The following is a 15,357-nucleotide window of genomic DNA, read 5'->3' on the forward strand; positions in this document are numbered from 1 at the left end:
ACCTGTGCCTGCTGCTCTAGCCACTCCTTCTGTTGCGTGTGAAATAAGACACATGGAAGAATTGGATATGGCTTTTGGGGTGGCCATCTGAGAAGCTACGTTGTCACGGACATCATCAGAAACAGCTCCTGTCAAGGTTTCAGAGAGCTGGTTGATGAGATCCCTCTGGAGACTCGTAAACTGTGCCAAATCGTTCAAAGACCTTACTGCAAAGGTCAATGAAGCAAACACATGCTTCCAGAGTCTATCGCCCGGGACTCCTTGTTGGGTGGCTGTACAGTTTGGCTCTCTTTTGCCAAGTCTTTTTTGGTTGCAGCTGCCAACCACCATGGCATCTACTGGAAGACCTCTTGACCAATGGGGATGCTCAGCTGGGAGAGATAATATCTTGCCAGGCCTCTGTGGTATAGCTTCCAGGGTGTCAGGAGCCTTCCATGCTCGTTGGACAAGCTCATGGGCCGGTGGAGTAACCCAGGCGGTAGGGGGCCGGGCACGAAAGGCCTGCAGGAATACGGATTCCTCTGAAGAAGGATTGGAAGACTTCCAGTCACTCTCTGTCTAAGGAACTTGAGGATGTCACCAAGGACACCTCATCAGAGGCTGACTGTGGGGGCCCTTCCCCGTCCATCAAAGTCCATACCTTCTGTCAAGGACTCCTCAGTGGAGTCCATGTGCTTCCTTCTGCATGAAGCCTTGTGAGGTACTTCCTCAGTGGGAGGTTCTGGGGAAGACTGCAAAGAAGGGGTCTCCTGAGGGGGGAGAAACCTGAGGCCCTTGTGCCTGGTGTCCAGCGGTTGTGGCTTGAGAGAGTTGCGGCACAGCGGGGGGAGAGGACTCTAACATGTGGGGTTTGCCAGCGGAGGCAAGCGCCCCCTCCATGGCCTGGAAGGCCAGCCTGGCCAAAGAGGGATGGAAGCTTGGAACAGAGCACGACAACCTCAGAACCGGTGTCACACCCCGCTCCGATGAGCCGACCCCCAGACCAGGAGTTTCAAGAGGACTATGAATCGTGAGAGAGGGGGGATTCCTGGAGGGTTCCATAGAAAAAATAGTCATGGAACCAAGAATGCCCTCCCCCACAGCACAGCCACTAGCCTGAGAAAGTACACTTGTGTACACTTACCATAAATGTAAATGTTCGAGTGTCTTCACTGTTGCAGTCATGACTGTAGGGTTCTCCCCTGCTGGCAGGCAGTCCTTGGTCGGCCAGAATCCCAAAGTCTGGGTCCGGCGTTGGCTGTTCAGCCATGCTCCCTGATGTCAGAGCGCCAGGAGTACAAAGCTGACAGCCGACGCCATGTTCTCCAGTTTTTCTTGCCCCAGATGTCAGGAGTTCCAAAACGAGTAAGGTCCCATACCCTTTGCAAATACACCTCAGAAGAAGGGTGAAAAAAGGAACCACACAAAAGAAAAAATAAGAGGGGACAGGAGGGAGGATAACCAGACTGCAACAGTGAAGACACTCTAACATCTACATTTATGGTAAGTGTACACAACTGTACTATGTTCGTGTTTCACTGTTGCAGTCATGACTGTAGGGTAGAATCCCAAAGCAGAATAAAAGGGAGGTGTTCATAAAGTAGAGGGGGCGGCTAAAAGGCCCTGCAAGACTGCAGAAGCAAAGCCTGCCCTAGACTTAGAGTAAAGAGGTAGATTATAGTGCTTAGAAAAAGTATGCACTGAACTCCAAGTTGCAGCTTCCAAAATGTCCTTGGTAGGAACTCCTCTGAGGAAGGCAGCTGAGGTGGCAGCAACTCTGGTAGAGTGACTCCTAATAGTCCCTGGTATTTGCTTTCCATGGTGTGAATAGCAAAATCTGATTCCATGCGCAATCCATTTGGAAATGGTCTGTTTAGAAATAGCTTTACCTTGGGAACTTGAAGCATAAGAAACAAACAATTGCTCTGATTTCCTGATGTCCTTGGTTCTGTCCAGGTAAAAACGTAGTTGTCTGTGTACATCCAAGGAATGCAAGATCCTTTCCCCCTTATTTTGAGGAGTGGGGGAAAAAAGTTGGCAAGTGAATAGTTTGATTTAAAGCCACTTTGGAAATCACCTTAGGCATGAAAGAAGGATTAGTCCTTAAAGACACCCTGTCTTGATGAAAAATAATATAAGGTTCCACAGCCATGAGAGCTTGCAACTCCGAAACTCTCCTGGCAGAGGTCAGAGCTAACAGGACAGCTGTCTTCCAAGATTGATGTCAGATGTGGCAGCCGGCTCAAAAGGAGGTAAGGTGAGTTTTTCCAAAACATAGTTGAGATCCCAAGCAGGAATGGGAGGAGATCTAGGGGGCCTTAAGTTCTTAGCTCCTCTGAGAAACTGTCTCATGAGCTGGTGGGAAAAGATTGGAGGGTCTGTATTATAATGAGCAGAAATAGCAGAGGCATGTATCTTTATGGAAGAGAAAGTGAGACCCTTATGTAAGAGGTCTGTCAGGTAAAGTAAAATCAGAGGAATGTTAGGAATAAGAGGATCAGAATCCTGAGCCTGCATCCAGGAACAAAATCTTTTCCATTTTCCTGCATAAGATTTTCTAGTGCTAGGACGTCTGGCTTCTAAAATGACATCCATAACCTGCTTGGGTAGGAGAGAATGAATCAAAGACCCTGGATTAACCAGGCCGCCAGGCTGAGAGTTTTGACATGGGAGTGCAGAACCTGACCCTGGTGTTGGAATAGAAGGTTCGGAGTCTGTGGTAAAACCCAGGGGGGCTCCAGCCAAAGGTTTTTCAGTGTTGGGTACCAAAACTGTCGAGGCCAATTTGGGGCCAGCAAGATTATCATCTTGGGCTTGTCCTGTTTGATCTTTAATAATACCCGTGGAAGAAGAGGAAGAGGCGGAAAGGCATATCCCGAGAGGTTTCTCCAACTGAATGATAGTGCATCCACTTTCCAAGCTAGTTCGTGGAATGTCCTGGTGCAAAAAATCTGTAGTTGATGATTGAGGTGGGATGCAAAGAGGTCTATGTGAGGACATCCCCAGACTGCTGTAATCATCTTGAATATTTTGGTGTCCAGCATCCATTCGTGTGGGTCCGATAGGTTTCTGCTCAGACTGTCTGCCAGGAAGTTTTGCTTCCCTGGTAGAAACTGAGCTTGAAGGTCCAGATTGCAAGCTAGAGCTGTGTTCCAAAGATCCATGGCTAGTCTGCAAAGGGGATAGGAATGAGATCCCCCTTGCTTGTTTATGTACCACATAACTGTGGTGTTGTCTGTCCGTATCAGTAGTTGTCCTGGTTGTAGAAGATTCCTGAAGGCCAATAGAGCTTTCTGAACGGCTAACATTTCCTTTAAATTGATATGCAGGTGCTTCTGATCCTTTGTCCAAAGGCTCTGCAGACAGTTGCCCTGAAAATGGGCTCCCCCATGCATAATCTGAGGCGTCCGTGGTTAGTATCAGAGTGGCAGGAGGCAAACAGAAGGGTTTTCCTTTGTTTAGAGTACATGCCTTGGACCACCAAAGGAATTCCTTTTGAAGACAAGGCAGGACAGAGATCTGTATGTCTAAACTGTGGCAATGCTGAGACCATACACTTTTTAGGTACCACTGTATTTTCCTCATATGTAGTCTTGCATATGGTACGAGAAGGATGCAGGAAGCCATGTAACCCAAAGCCTGCAGGAATCTCCTTGCAGAAAGCTGAGTTAATGATGCCAAGGTTTTGAAAGTTGAAGCCAGCTGTAATTGTTTTTCGTATGTCAGAAATGCCATCTGGGTTGTTGTGTTTAGAGAAGCACCTAGAAAAATTATCTGTTGTGAGGGTGTCAAATTTGACTTTTTTATCTTTACAGTGAATCCCAGGAACTTGAGAAGATTCTGAACAAACTCTAGATGCTGGAGTAAGACATCCTTGCTGTCTGCCTGAATAAGACAGTCGCCCAGATAAGGGTAAATTTGAATTCCCTTCAGTCTGCAATAAGCTACTACTGGAGCCACGCATTTCGTGAAGACCCTGGGCGCAGTAGACAATCCAAAGGGCAGCGCAGAAAATTGAAAGTGCCTCGATCCGGCCTTGAACCTGAGGTATTTTCTGCGTTCCTGCCTGATGGGAATGTGTAAATATGCCTCCTTTAAATCCAAAGTTACCATCCATGCATTTTTGGTCAGCATTGGAAGTAGCTGCTGTAGAGTAAGCATCTTGAATTTTGGTATCTCGAGAAAAGTGTTCAAGACTGACAGATCCAGAATGGGTCTCCATGAATTTTGCTTCCTGGGGACTAGAAAGAGCCTTGAGTAAAAACCTTGTCCCATCTCTGAAAGTGGAACTAGTTCTATGGCTTTCATAGCCAAGAGAGCTTCCACCTGGTTTAAGGCCTCTGACCATTGATGTTTTGGAAGATCTGGCCATCCGCTTGGCCTTGGTAGGGTATGAAAATGGAATTTGTAACCTCTTGAAACCACATCCAGAACCTACTTGTCTTGGGTTATATGAATCCAATTTAGGTGAAAAAGAGAAAGTTTTCCTCCGAGAGGGGCTTCCAGGCAAGAAGTTCCTGCAGCCCAACAGAGGGAGTCATTGAGTCTGTTTTCTATGAGCTTGCGACCTGTCCTCTCCTCCCCTAGGGGTGGAAGCAGTCCACTGTCTTAGTCTATAAGAGGCTTGCGTTTGAGGCCTTCCTTGGGAGCGTCTGTATCTATCCCTCTGAGGCCTGTCTGAATTGGGAAAGGACCAATTTTTTGTAGGCCAATTCCTACTAAATCTGGGTGGCTGTACTTGTAAGAAATCTTTAACTGTTTGCATGGATTTTGCCTTGTCCTCCATCTTCTTAATCACCTCTTCAGCTTTAGATCCAGACAAAACATTATGCTGAACAGGAGCATCCAATAATTTAGCTTTTACTTGATCTGGCAAATTTTGTTCCTTTAACCATGCATGCCTTCTAATTATTGTGTCAGAGTCAGCAGCCCTACAAGAAGCCTCCAAGGCATCAAATCCACAGTGTAAACCATGCTTCTCAACTTGTTCAGTGGCATGCATTAAGTCATGTAATTCCTTATCATCTGCACAGGCGGAAATGGAAGTTAGCTTTTGTTTTAAAACAGACAGGAGAAATTGCTGGTATTTCAGCATATGAAACTGACAGTTTAAAGCCCTAATAGATAAAGTAGCAGAAGTGTACACTTTTTTGCCCCATCTTTCTAAAGATCTGGAATCCTTCTCAGTGGAATGGGGTTTTAGCAGAAGCGGCCTTAACCTTAGGACCCTGAGAAATGGTTTCAGGGTCAGCAGTAGGATTCTTGTATAAAAACTGGTGGGAATCAGGAACCCTATAATATCTGTCTGGCTTAACAGGAGCTGGAGGAAAAGAGTCAGGAGTTAAGTTAGCCTCCGAAAAAGCATCATCCACAATATCCAAAATAGGAGGAATAGAGAGGGGTCTATGTTGGGGAAGAAGAAGAAAATCCCTTAGTCTTTTCTTAGATTCCGAGTACTCCTGACCTTCCCAGTGAAAATGTTCCCTCATTTCATGCAAAGTTTCCCCAAAAGAGAAATCCTCAAGGGGAGAAGCTAAAGAAATGGATTCCTCAGCATCAGAATCCTCATAAGGAGGGAAAGAATATTCCTGGTCAGAAGAAGAAACTGAAGAAAAGTACAGTTTTGTACCTACCATAAATGTAGATGTTCGAGTGCTAATACAGCTGCAGTCATAACAGATGGGTTTATCCTGCCGTCAGGGGGGTCCTTGGTCGGCCGAATTCCAAAGTCTAGGTCCGGAGTCGGTTGTCGTCGCTTCTTCCCTGACGTCAGTGTGGCAGGGGTATAAAAGAACCAGCAGACACCATCTTCTTCAGTTTTTCTTGCCCCATATGTCAGGTGCCCCCAGAAGGAAGGCAAAACATAAACTTATGTAATAATGCAATATAGAATAATCAAAAAAACAGTAGTTTGCAAGCAAATACACCATGAAAGAATACCCCAATCAGGTTGTACGAGAAGGTGTTTGTCATAAGGCCTGTCCTAAGAGGGGATGGAGGGAGGGAAACCTGGACTGCAGCTGTATTAGCACTCGAACATCTACATTTATGGTAGGTACAAAACTGTACTATGTTCATCGTGCATACAGCTGCAGTCATAACAGATGGGTAGAATCCCAAAGCTAAAAAGGGGTGGCAGGCACTAAGTGGAACTAGGAGGAGAAAGGATGCCCTGCAAGACTGCTGCGGCAAAGCCCACTCTACATTTAGAGTAAAGTGGAAGGTGATAGTGTTTGGAGAAAGTGTGCACAGAACTCCAAGTGGCTGCTTCCAAAATGTCCTTGGTAGGAACCCCCCTGAGGAAAGCTGCAGAGGTAGCTGTGGCCCTTGTGGAGTGGGATCTGATGCTTGAAGGCACAGTTTTTCCATGAAATGAGTAACAAAAGCGTATGCAGTGGGCTATCCATTTTGAGATTGTCTGTTTGGAGATTGCCTTTCCTTGAGCACCTGTAGCATAGGACACAAAGAGTTGCTCGGATTTTCTGAATGGCTTTGTCCTGTCCAAATAATAACGAAGTTGTCTGTGAATGTCCAAGGAATGTAGTAGTCTTTCCCCTTTGTTTTGTGGGTTAGGGTAAAAGGTAGATAAGTGGATAGTCTGATTCAAGGCTACACTGGATACTATCTTTGGCATAAAGGAAGGGTTGGTTCGTAAGGAAACTCTGTCCTGATGGAAAATGATGAATGGTTTCACAGCCATGAGGGCCTGTAGTTCCGAAACCCTGCGTGCTGAGGTGATAGCCAGAAGGAAGGCTGTTTTCCATGACAAATATTGTAGTTCTGTTGAAGCAGCTGGCTCAAATGGAGGAAGGGTCAGTTTTTCCAAAATGAAGTTGAGGTCCCAAGCAGGTACTGGTGGTTTCCTTGGGGGTTTTATATTCTTAGCCCCTCTGAGGAACTGTCTTAAGAGAGGATGAGAGAATAAAGGAGGATCTGTGTTGTATTGTGCAGAAATGGCTGAAGCATGGATCTTGATGGAGGAGAAGGAAAGTCCACTGTTTAACATCTCAGCTAGGTACTGTAATATTTGAGGTAAATTTATTACCCAAGGACTCTGGCCCTTTTTCTGATTCCAGGCACAAAACCGTTTCCATTTGGCGGAGTTGTCTTTTCTAGTAGAAGGTCTTCTGGCCTCCAAGATTACATCCTGCACCTCCTTGGAGAGGAGGGTCTGTTGGGAAATCAAGGGATTCTCCATGCGGCTCGATTGAAGGTTTTTAGCTGACTGTGAAGAGTTGTGAAGTTGTGCTGGGACAACAGAAGAGGCACTAGAGGCAGGATCCATGGTGGGGAATGCGTCAGGCTCTTCAGGAGTGGATACCAGTGTTGTCTTGGCCAGTCTGGAGCAATGAGAATCATGTTTGGCCTCTCTGCTCTGGCTTTTAATAGAACTTTGGGCAGCAGAGGGAGAGGTGGAAAGGCATAGACTGTCAATGTTGTCCAACTAAAAGAAAGTGCGTCCACTTTCCAGGCCTGTCGATGATAGGTCCTTGAGCAAAATTTTTTCAGTTGGTAATTTCTGTGGGTAGCAAAGAGATCTATGTCTGGCTGTCCCCATGCCGGAGTTATCTTTGCGAAAACTTGAGGATGCAACTTCATTCGTGTGGATCTGTCATATTTCTGCTTAGGCTGTCTGCCAGTGTGTTTTCCTTCCCTGGCAGGAATTGTGCTTGAAGTTGGATTTGCAATTCCAGAGCCGTGTTCCAAAGGGACATGGCTAGTCTGCACAGGGGGTATGAATGAGTTCCTCACTGTTTGTTTATGTACCACATCACTGTGGTGTTGTCTGTCCTTATCAATAGCTGGCCTGGATGCAGTAGGTCTTTGAAGGCCATAATAGCATTTTGCACTGCTAGCATTTCCTTTTGATTGATGTGTAGGTACTTCTCTTTTGGGACCATTTTCCCTGAATGCACTGATCTGTCATGCGCCCAGGCGTAGTCCAGGCGTCTGTTGTGATGATTTGATTTGCTTGAGGTATGCAGAAGGGAGACCTGTGTTTCTTTGGCATGCTTGAGCCCACCACAGAAATTCCTTTTGAAGACATGGAATGAGTGGTATAATTGTTTCCAAACTGTGGCTGTGTTGAGACCATAAGCTTTTTAGGTACCATTGAAGTTTCCTCATATGCAGCTTTGCACATGGGATCAGCAGGATGCAAGATGCCATGAATCCCAGAGCCTGCAGGACTTTCCTTGCAGTCAGCCTGGTGAAGGTTGCCATTTTGCTGAAGTATTGAGATAGTTGCCCTTGCTTCTCTGGCGTGAGGTAGGCCATCTGGGTGTTTGTATTCAAGCTGGCACCCAGGAAAATTATTGTTTGAGAGGGTATTAGTTTTGATTTCTTTTTGTTGACTGTGTATCCCAGAAAGTTCAACAGTTTTATTACAAACGTCAGGTGTTTCAGAAGTATGTGCTTGCTGTCCGCTTGGATCAGGCAGTCGCCCAGATATGGGTATATTTGTATTCCTTGAAGTCTGCAGAAGGCAATTACTGATGCCAGGCATTTCATAAACACTCTGGGCACAGTAGATAAGCCAAAGGGCAATGCAGAGAATTGATAATGGGTTGAACCTGCAAGAAATCTGAGGTATCTTCTGCAATCTTGTCTGACAGGGACATGCAGGTATGCCTCCTTGAGGTCCAATGTTACCAGCCAAGACTCCTTGCCCAGCATGGGAAGAAGCTGCTGTAATGTGAGCATCTTGAATTTTGGTACGTGTAAATATGTGTTTAGGATGGATAGATCTAAAATAGGTCTCCAAACTTTGTCCTTCCTTGGTACCAGGAATAGTCTGGAATAAAAACCTTGACCTTGTTCTTTTGCAGGTACCTCTTGAATAGCTTTCATGTCCATGAGAGCTGAAATTTGTTTTGTGCCTCTGCCCTTTGATTTTGTGGCAGGTTTGGCATGCCTCTCATTTTTGGAAGGGTATGTAAGTGGAATCTGTAGCCTCTGTCTATAATGTCCAGGATCCATTTGTCTTTTGTGACAATATGCCAATTTTTTGAAAATAATGCCAGTTTTCCGCCTAAAGGTGCTGCCATTAAAGCTTTGCTTGGCATGCAAAGGAGAAGTCATTGTGTCTGCTTTCTGAATGACTGTGATCTATCTTCTCCACCTCTTGGGGTTGGTGCTTGCCATTGTCTGGCTCTGAATGATCCTTGAGATTGCCCTCTACCCCGCGGGCACCTGTATCTGCCTCTTTGAGGTCTGTCCGTGGCTGGAAAGGACCAATTTTTTGAAGGCCAGTTTCTGCTGAAACGTGGAGGTTGTACCTGTAGGAAATCTTTCACTGTCTGCATTGATCTTGCCTTTTCCTCCATTTTCTTTAGTACCTCCTCAGCTTTAACACCAAACAATACATCTTTTTGAAGAGGTGCATCTAGTAATTTAGCTTTGGCATAATCTGGTAAGGTTTGCTCTTTGAGCCAAGCATGTCTACGTAAGACGGGCCCTGTAACAGCAGCTCTACATGAGGCCTCTAAAGCATCAAAACCACACTGCAAGGTATGTTTACCCACTTGCTCTGCACTATGCAACAAATCCTGCAACTCCTTTAAATCTGGTTGCTCTGGTTGTGTCATTTTGCTTTTCAACTGAGATAACAAAAACTGTTGATACTTTAACATATGGAACTGACAGTTTAATGCCCTCATGGTTAAAGTGGCAGAGGTGTACACCTTTTTCCCCCACCTTTCTAAAGCTCTGGAATCTCTCTCTGAAGGTAATGGGTTTTTAGCAGTAGAGGCCTTAATTCCCTTGGGACCCTGTGAAATAGTTTCTGGGTCAGCAGCATGGCTTTTGTATAGGAACTGGTGTGAATCAGGAACCCGGTAATACCTGTCAGGTTTAACAGGAGCTGGAGGTAAAGAATCTGGGTTGAGGCTGGCTTCTGTGTACACATCATCTAATATATCTAAGACAGGAGGGATAGCCAGAGGCCTGTGCTGAGGAAGCAAGAGAAAATCCCTGAGCCTTTTCTTGGACTCTGAGTAATCTTGGCCTTCCCAGTGAAAGTGTTCCCTCAAGGTATGTAGGGTTTCCCCAAAAGAATAGTCCTCAGGGGGGAGACTGAGGGAATGGGACTTCTCTGCATCAGAGTCTTCAAAAGGGGAATATGAATATTCCTGGTCCTCAGAATGTTCTGAGGTAATAGAGGCTTGATCTGAGGAAGGGTAGTCTTCCTCCAATCTGGGCCTTTTGTCCGAGGGGGGTTGAGAACCCCTGATAAGAGTAATCAAATCCTCAGCCATTTTGAGCATCTGTTTTTTTAGGCATGGGGCCTTGAGAGGGGGTCTGTGGTCCTTGTTTTTTAGTTTTCATGGCTACTTTAGATTTTGTGAAAGCCTTAATGGAAAAGGAGGAAGGCCTGAAGACACCTTGAGAGTGGCAGGCCTGTCTAAACTCTGAGTTTCCCCGCCAAGAGTGGCGTCGGTATCTGTAGTCGGAATGGCGGCTGAGGAGCCTGCGACCTCAGGCACAGAAGACACCGGTAATGAAGCGTCATTGGTACTCAGGGGCTGCGTAGGCGCCTCGCTGAGAACCGGAGCACCGGTAGTCGGCTTTAGCGTGGTGTCGGTAGAAGTCACGGACCTCGTATGTCGGTCCTTATCTTTGCGTCTTTTACTCAAAACTGGAGTCGGAGTATGACATAATGTAATTAAATTTTTTAACAAAATAGTGGTGGGCGAACTCCGCCCGACGCTTAATAGTCCGTTTGTTGAATCTAGCACAAAAACGGCAGGCCGAGACGTCGTGGTTTGGGCCTAAGCAAGGAATACAGAAAGAATGGAAATCCTTATGCGGTATTTGCTTCCCACATGAAATGCAATTATTAACTTTGTCTGACATCGGTCTGAGGCAAGAAAAGTTTCAACGGGTACTTAGCTTTCAAGAAGACTTTGGCTGAAATATTTTCGTAAATCTCAGGAGCTGGCCGACCGGCACTTGGCGAATGCTTCTGCCGGGCACCGCGCGGCAAGAAACACTGAAGAAGATGGTGTCGGCTGGTTCTTTTATACCCCTGCCGCACTGACGTCAGGGAAGAAGTGACGACAACCGACACCGGACCTAGACTTTGGAATTCGGCCGACCAAGGACCCACCTGACGGCAGGATAACCCATCTGTTATGACTGCAGCTGTATGCACGATGAACATCAGAAGCCTGATCAGAGGAGTCATAATAAACTTCCTGCCTTGGCCTTTTATCTGGAGGGGGATGTGAACCCCTAATCATAGTAAGTAAGCCCTCTGCCATCTTAAGTAACTGTTTCTGAGACTTGGGAGCTGGATCAGAAGAGGCCTGGGCTGCAGTCTTTGATTTGGTAGGAGTCTTTGCCTTTGTCTTTGGCTTTGCCTTTATTAGAAGCTGAGTAGGCCTGAAAACCCCTTCGGAAGCTGGTACCTGCACAGCGACTCCGGACCCATCTGAAGGAGCATTGTCCGAAGGTCCTGCAACAGAAATATTCAAAGGCCTAGTTGGTTCCTCGCGGGAGTCCGTTTCGGCTATCGGTTCCGAAATGGCCGACAGGGGCTGCAAAAGCGCCTCACTGACGACGGCCGAACCTGAAGCTGGCTCTGCTTGTACAACATCATCTGATTTGGACCTCGGAGGCCTGTCTTTATCCTTGCGTCGTTTGTGAACTCCAGTAGCCGGAACCGTATCTGACGACATTTTATAATTAAAACGCCTACCGAAGTAATGAAATGCAAAATTGTACCTTTGTTTAATCGTACGTTGATTGAATCTAGCACAAAACCGACAACTAGCTACGTTGTGGTCAGGGCCTAAGCAAGGAATAGAGTAAGAATGAAAATCCTTATGAGGTATTTGCTTCCCACATGAAATACAATTATTAACTTTTTCTGACATCGGACTGGAGCAAGAAAAAGTTTCAACGGGTACTTAGCTTTGAGTAGGAGAAGAAAGTCTTCGGACTGAAGTACGTTTATAAAAAATTGTCAGGAGTCAGCCGACCGGCACTTGCGAACTGCTATCACCGCACGGCAAGAAAGACTGGAGAAGATGGCGTCGGCGTCAGCTTTGTACTACTGGCACTCTAGGGAGCATGGCTGAACAGCTGACGCCGGACCCAGACTTTGGGATTCTGGCCGACCGAGGACTGCCTGCCGGCAGGGGAGAACCCTACAGTCATGACTGCAACAGTGAAACACGATGAACATCAGCCCAATGCCCAGTGCACTGAGGGCCACAAGGACGACTCCAACTCCAAAGTGAGATCCACTATTGGGGTCGGAGGGATGGAAGCTGCTAATGGAAGAAAGGGCTTCGATACTTGGGTGGAAGTCGAAGGAGGAGTGTACGTTGGGAGACTGATGAGAAATATGTTCACCTGAAGGAGGGAACTTAGGTTTAGACAGTTGAGAGAGACCCCTGGCCACAAGCAACTGGTCAACAAGCCGCAACACATTTTGTTCAGGGAGGCTCCTGGTCGACCTCATAGAGAAACCTGAAGGCGATTCTGGCCTTTCTAGAAAAAGCTAAATTGGTTACTAACGAACGGATCCAAGGAAGGAGAGTACTTGGGTCCTTGCTAATTTGAGTGGTGCAGAGCCCGGAACTGAGGATGTCTGCACCGAGGAAAATGGTGTTGAGGTAATCTGTGCCGATGAGCCATAGAAGTCCAAGGTGTCTGCACTGTAAATGCAAGTGTCTGCACCGATGGGTATGGTGCAGTCGAGGAAGGTGTCTGCACTGGTAACAATGATGGTGCCGAAAAGAACTGCACCGAAGAGCATGTTGGTGCCAAAAGTGTCTGCACCGTGGAGGACAGTATTGTCAGACTCAGGGATGAAGGGGATTGTACCAACGATGCTGAAGGAGACTGTACCTGCAGGGACGGTGCCGGTAAGTGCTGTGACATAACTGTCGGAGCCATAAGTGTCTGCACCGGGAACTCCGGTGACGGTGTCAATAAGGAGGACATGGCTGGAGCAAGAATCAACTGGGGCGGGGCAGTGCCATGCCTGGAGCTGAGAGGGTCACAGGTGTCAGCGCCGGAGTAGTAATTTTCACTTTCTTGTGAGTCGACTTCCTGCGATCTCCAGAGGAAGATGAAGTGAGCGACCTTGATGAGGAAGACTGCGACTGCCTCTTACGGGGTGTAGCAGGAGGGGTGAGCCCTCCGACCCGGAGATAGCCTCACAGAAAGGAGATTTGAGACCACCTTTCAGGATTAACTTGTTGTTTTCTCTTATTAATAGTCCTGGTTGAAAGATTTCTACAAATCCCACACGGGGGATCCACAGTAAGGTGGGAGACATTCAAACAATAGACACACAAGTCATGGCCATCGGAAAGTGGTAACTTATGGCCGCTATACTTACACTGTTTAAAATCAACACTACTTTTCTTGTCTGACATAATGATGTGGAGAAGAACGACAGCACAAGAATAAGAAAGGCTACCCAGAAGGGTAAGATGAGAGAGAGAAGGAAGGATTACCAATGATGGTAATGAAGAATTACCTCAAAAGTAAGAAAAGGGTAATAAAGGGAAATAGACTAAAGGGAGAGAGTCTTAAAGATACGATAGGGTTGGAGAATAATAGAAGTAACAGACTGAAAAACTTTTAAAGTAGAGACAATATATAAACTTTCAAAAATTATTCACTTAGCTGAGAGAGACTGGCTTGACATGGCTGTACAGCAACGCGGCAAACGAGATCTGAGGTAACAGGGAGCAGAGCAGTCTGGGTAGGACCTTGGCTTGAGAGTTTTTGGCTGACGCGAGCTTGATATAAGGCCGGCTCAGTTCAGAGAATGGAACCGATAACCCATCAGTAAAGAATGAACGAAGATTAACAACATCAGATGGGTAGTTTCAATAGATTTCTAAAAGGGACATGGAAAAAATGAAAGCAAATTTCTCAGTAGTAAAGGCAAAGGTGCACAACACAGAGAGCTTATAAAGACACAATGATGCTTGTCTAATCCACAATTTAGATTCTGTCTTCTATAGGAACAAAAAAGTTTGCTCTAACCTTATACCGTTTTAGTGCTTCCATTATTCCTGAATTACAGAATAATGTACCTTCCTGATGGGATGGTGTTGGTTTGCAGCTAAAAAGCTGTTTGAACTTGTAATAAACTAACCTAAAATTATCTGTCCAAAGACCTCCAGGATGCTAGTGCAACTAACATCAACAATTCTTCTATGTTACTATGACCATACTATAAATAATAATTTGTGGTATCACGGTCTGTACCTGTAAAACAAGGTGGATAATCCTACAGTTTCACATATCATGAGATTTACATACAGCCCTGCAAAATTAGCACAAGTTGCACATACCCTCAAAGCTTGGAAATAATGAGAAAAAAACATTAGCCAATAAGCCATCGACATATCTTCAAACCCTTACCTGGTGGTAGTACATATGGGTATCCCATGGGCTGAGGAGCACCATAGTAGCCATTCATATCAGGGGTGGGATATGGGTATGGTCCATTGGCAGGTTGTGGTATGTAAGCAGCTGGTGGAGGTACTGGAGCTGGTGCTGGCATATAACCTTGAGCAGCGGGCTGTGCAGGAGGTCTGGCGGCTTGAACAAAGAGGAAAGAACAATGTTGAAGTCAAATCTGATGGTCATCGGTTCAACACAATTGACTGCTTCCTTCTTCTAAATAAATGATTTGCTTAACACATCTGGAAAGTTTTTTTATTTACTTCAAGAACATATAAATATTTACCACCCTTCCTTGAAGCAGACAGTGTGCATGTTACCTCTGCTGCAGCAAACCATCATCATCTAAGACTGTAAAAACATTCTTGACTGTATGGTACAGTTGTAATTTGCACTTGCCCATTACAGTAGATGTTCGAATTCCTCACTGCTGCAGTATCCTCTAGACTATATGGGTTGTATCTTGCCCAAAATACAACAAGCATAGCTCTCAACCTCTTAGAGCAAGAAATATGGACAAAGCCATATATAAAGGTGGAACAAAGGCCCAAAAACAGGGACAATTTTTAAATACTGCTCTTACAAACTTAGAAAGTTGATAAAATAACAGGTTTTGTATTAGTGTGAATTTTCTGAAGGGTATGAAGTTTGAAACTCAAATGTCTGTCACTTTCTAACTTCAATCTTTAATGATTTGTCACAAATTTGCCAGAAAAACACAACTTTATGTAAAACGGACCAAAAGTATGAGGAAAAAATCTGGACATTCTGCGAAAATATGAAAGCCAGCTTCTAAAGCACCAACTCCCTCCCACATTAACACCTTGACTGCTGATTAGAGGTAAAATCAGCAGTCAAGAGTGGAAAATCTTCACAACTTTCTTGCCTTAAAGTTGAGAAAAGTACAGTTGTGTACACTTACCATAAATGTAGATGTTCAAGTGCATT

The 15,357-nt window shown here is 45.6% G+C and overlaps 1 protein-coding gene across 1 annotated transcript in view; it reads right to left on the reverse strand.

The window, feature by feature from the left end:
- The window catches only part of WBP2NL (WBP2 N-terminal like), a 965,291-nt gene that overhangs the window by 458,709 nt on the left and 491,225 nt on the right, over nt 1-15,357 (reverse strand). Inside the window, exon 5 of the mRNA XM_044075333.1 lies at nt 14,368-14,547. Coding sequence (XP_043931268.1) covers nt 14,368-14,547 — 180 coding nt within the window. The remainder of the gene's footprint in view (nt 1-14,367; nt 14,548-15,357) is intronic.

Source organism: Protopterus annectens, chromosome 1.part1 (genome assembly GCF_019279795.1).
Source record: "Protopterus annectens isolate FY-2018-M chromosome 1.part1, PAN1.0, whole genome shotgun sequence".
Lineage (NCBI taxonomy): Eukaryota > Metazoa > Chordata > Ceratodontiformes > Protopteridae > Protopterus > Protopterus annectens.